A 933-nucleotide genomic window follows, 5' to 3' on the forward strand; every position below is an offset into this window, starting at 1 on the left:
AACAGAATGTAAGTATGTCAGAAGGAAGACAATGTTTTTTATTCAATTGGAGGGACAAGCACAGTCTTGTGTTAGAACACAATGTTAATTTTGTGTTGCCATTTTTTATTGCTTAAATGAAAAATATATATACATATTTAGTTACAATAAATTGTTGAGCACATAATAACTATATGCATGTGCAAAGATGCAATGGCCTCAGTAGAAATGTTGAATACATTAGCATTATTCCACTATTATACTAGACTAGCCAAAACCATTGACCAGACTATAAAGACATCATTGAAGGAGCCTCTGTATGTACGCAGAGCATCACACAGTGGTCTGCTCCTCCTCGTCTTGGAGAGGCTGCGTTCTGTTTCTATGGCAACACCCCTCCTCCTCATCCCTTTCCTCACGTTCACGTCTCGTACGCAACCTCCTCTGTCTGAATCCCTTCTCCGAGGCAACGAACCCCCTGCACTGTGCGAGACCCGCAGCATCAATCTGACAGGAGGATATAGCAGGAGACGAGACAAGGAAACGGAGAAAAAACATGGCGCTCATCCCATCTCAGGTGCTAAGGGTAGCCATCCTCCTGTCCTATTTCTCCATCCTCTGCAATTATAAAGCAATTGACATGCCCGCGCATCAAACATATGGCGGGAGCTGGAAGTTTTTAACATTCATAGACCTGGTAAGTGTAATATTGTTCTCTAGACCGGAGCCTGGTCATTCAGAAATGCTAGCACGTCATGGCATGGTATGCTACAGACAGTCAGTGTCCTACCTCCAGTTGTTGATACCGCCCACCCTCAGTTGCAAAACGGGCCTACTGTGTTATTAGGCTGTCAGCTACAATATGTTTTGTTTCTTCCAGCGCTGTACAAACTCCTAATTTTTTGGGGCAAGTGTTGCAGTCATTAAAAGCTCACACCCACTAAAAATCCCCCC

The 933-nt window shown here is 43.7% G+C and overlaps 1 protein-coding gene across 4 annotated transcripts in view; it reads left to right on the forward strand.

Annotated features, from left to right (window-relative positions):
- The first annotated feature begins 358 nt into the window (after window positions 1–358).
- Window positions 359–933, forward strand: part of aig1 (androgen-induced 1 (H. sapiens)) — an 84937-nt gene continuing 84362 nt past the window's right edge. For 2 of the 4 annotated variants that reach the window (XM_023973749.3, XM_070435879.1), the window contains exon 1: window positions 377–676. In XM_023973749.3, the coding sequence (XP_023829517.1) occupies window positions 536–676 (141 nt within the window). In that variant the 5' untranslated portion in view covers window positions 377–535. Of the gene's footprint in view, window positions 677–933 lie in introns of all 4 variants that reach the window. The other 2 variants (XM_070435880.1, XM_070435878.1) reach the window with 2 other exon arrangements.

Source organism: Salvelinus sp. IW2-2015, linkage group LG28, assembly GCF_002910315.2.
Source record: "Salvelinus sp. IW2-2015 linkage group LG28, ASM291031v2, whole genome shotgun sequence".
NCBI classification, from domain to species: Eukaryota; Metazoa; Chordata; class Actinopteri; order Salmoniformes; family Salmonidae; genus Salvelinus; species Salvelinus sp. IW2-2015.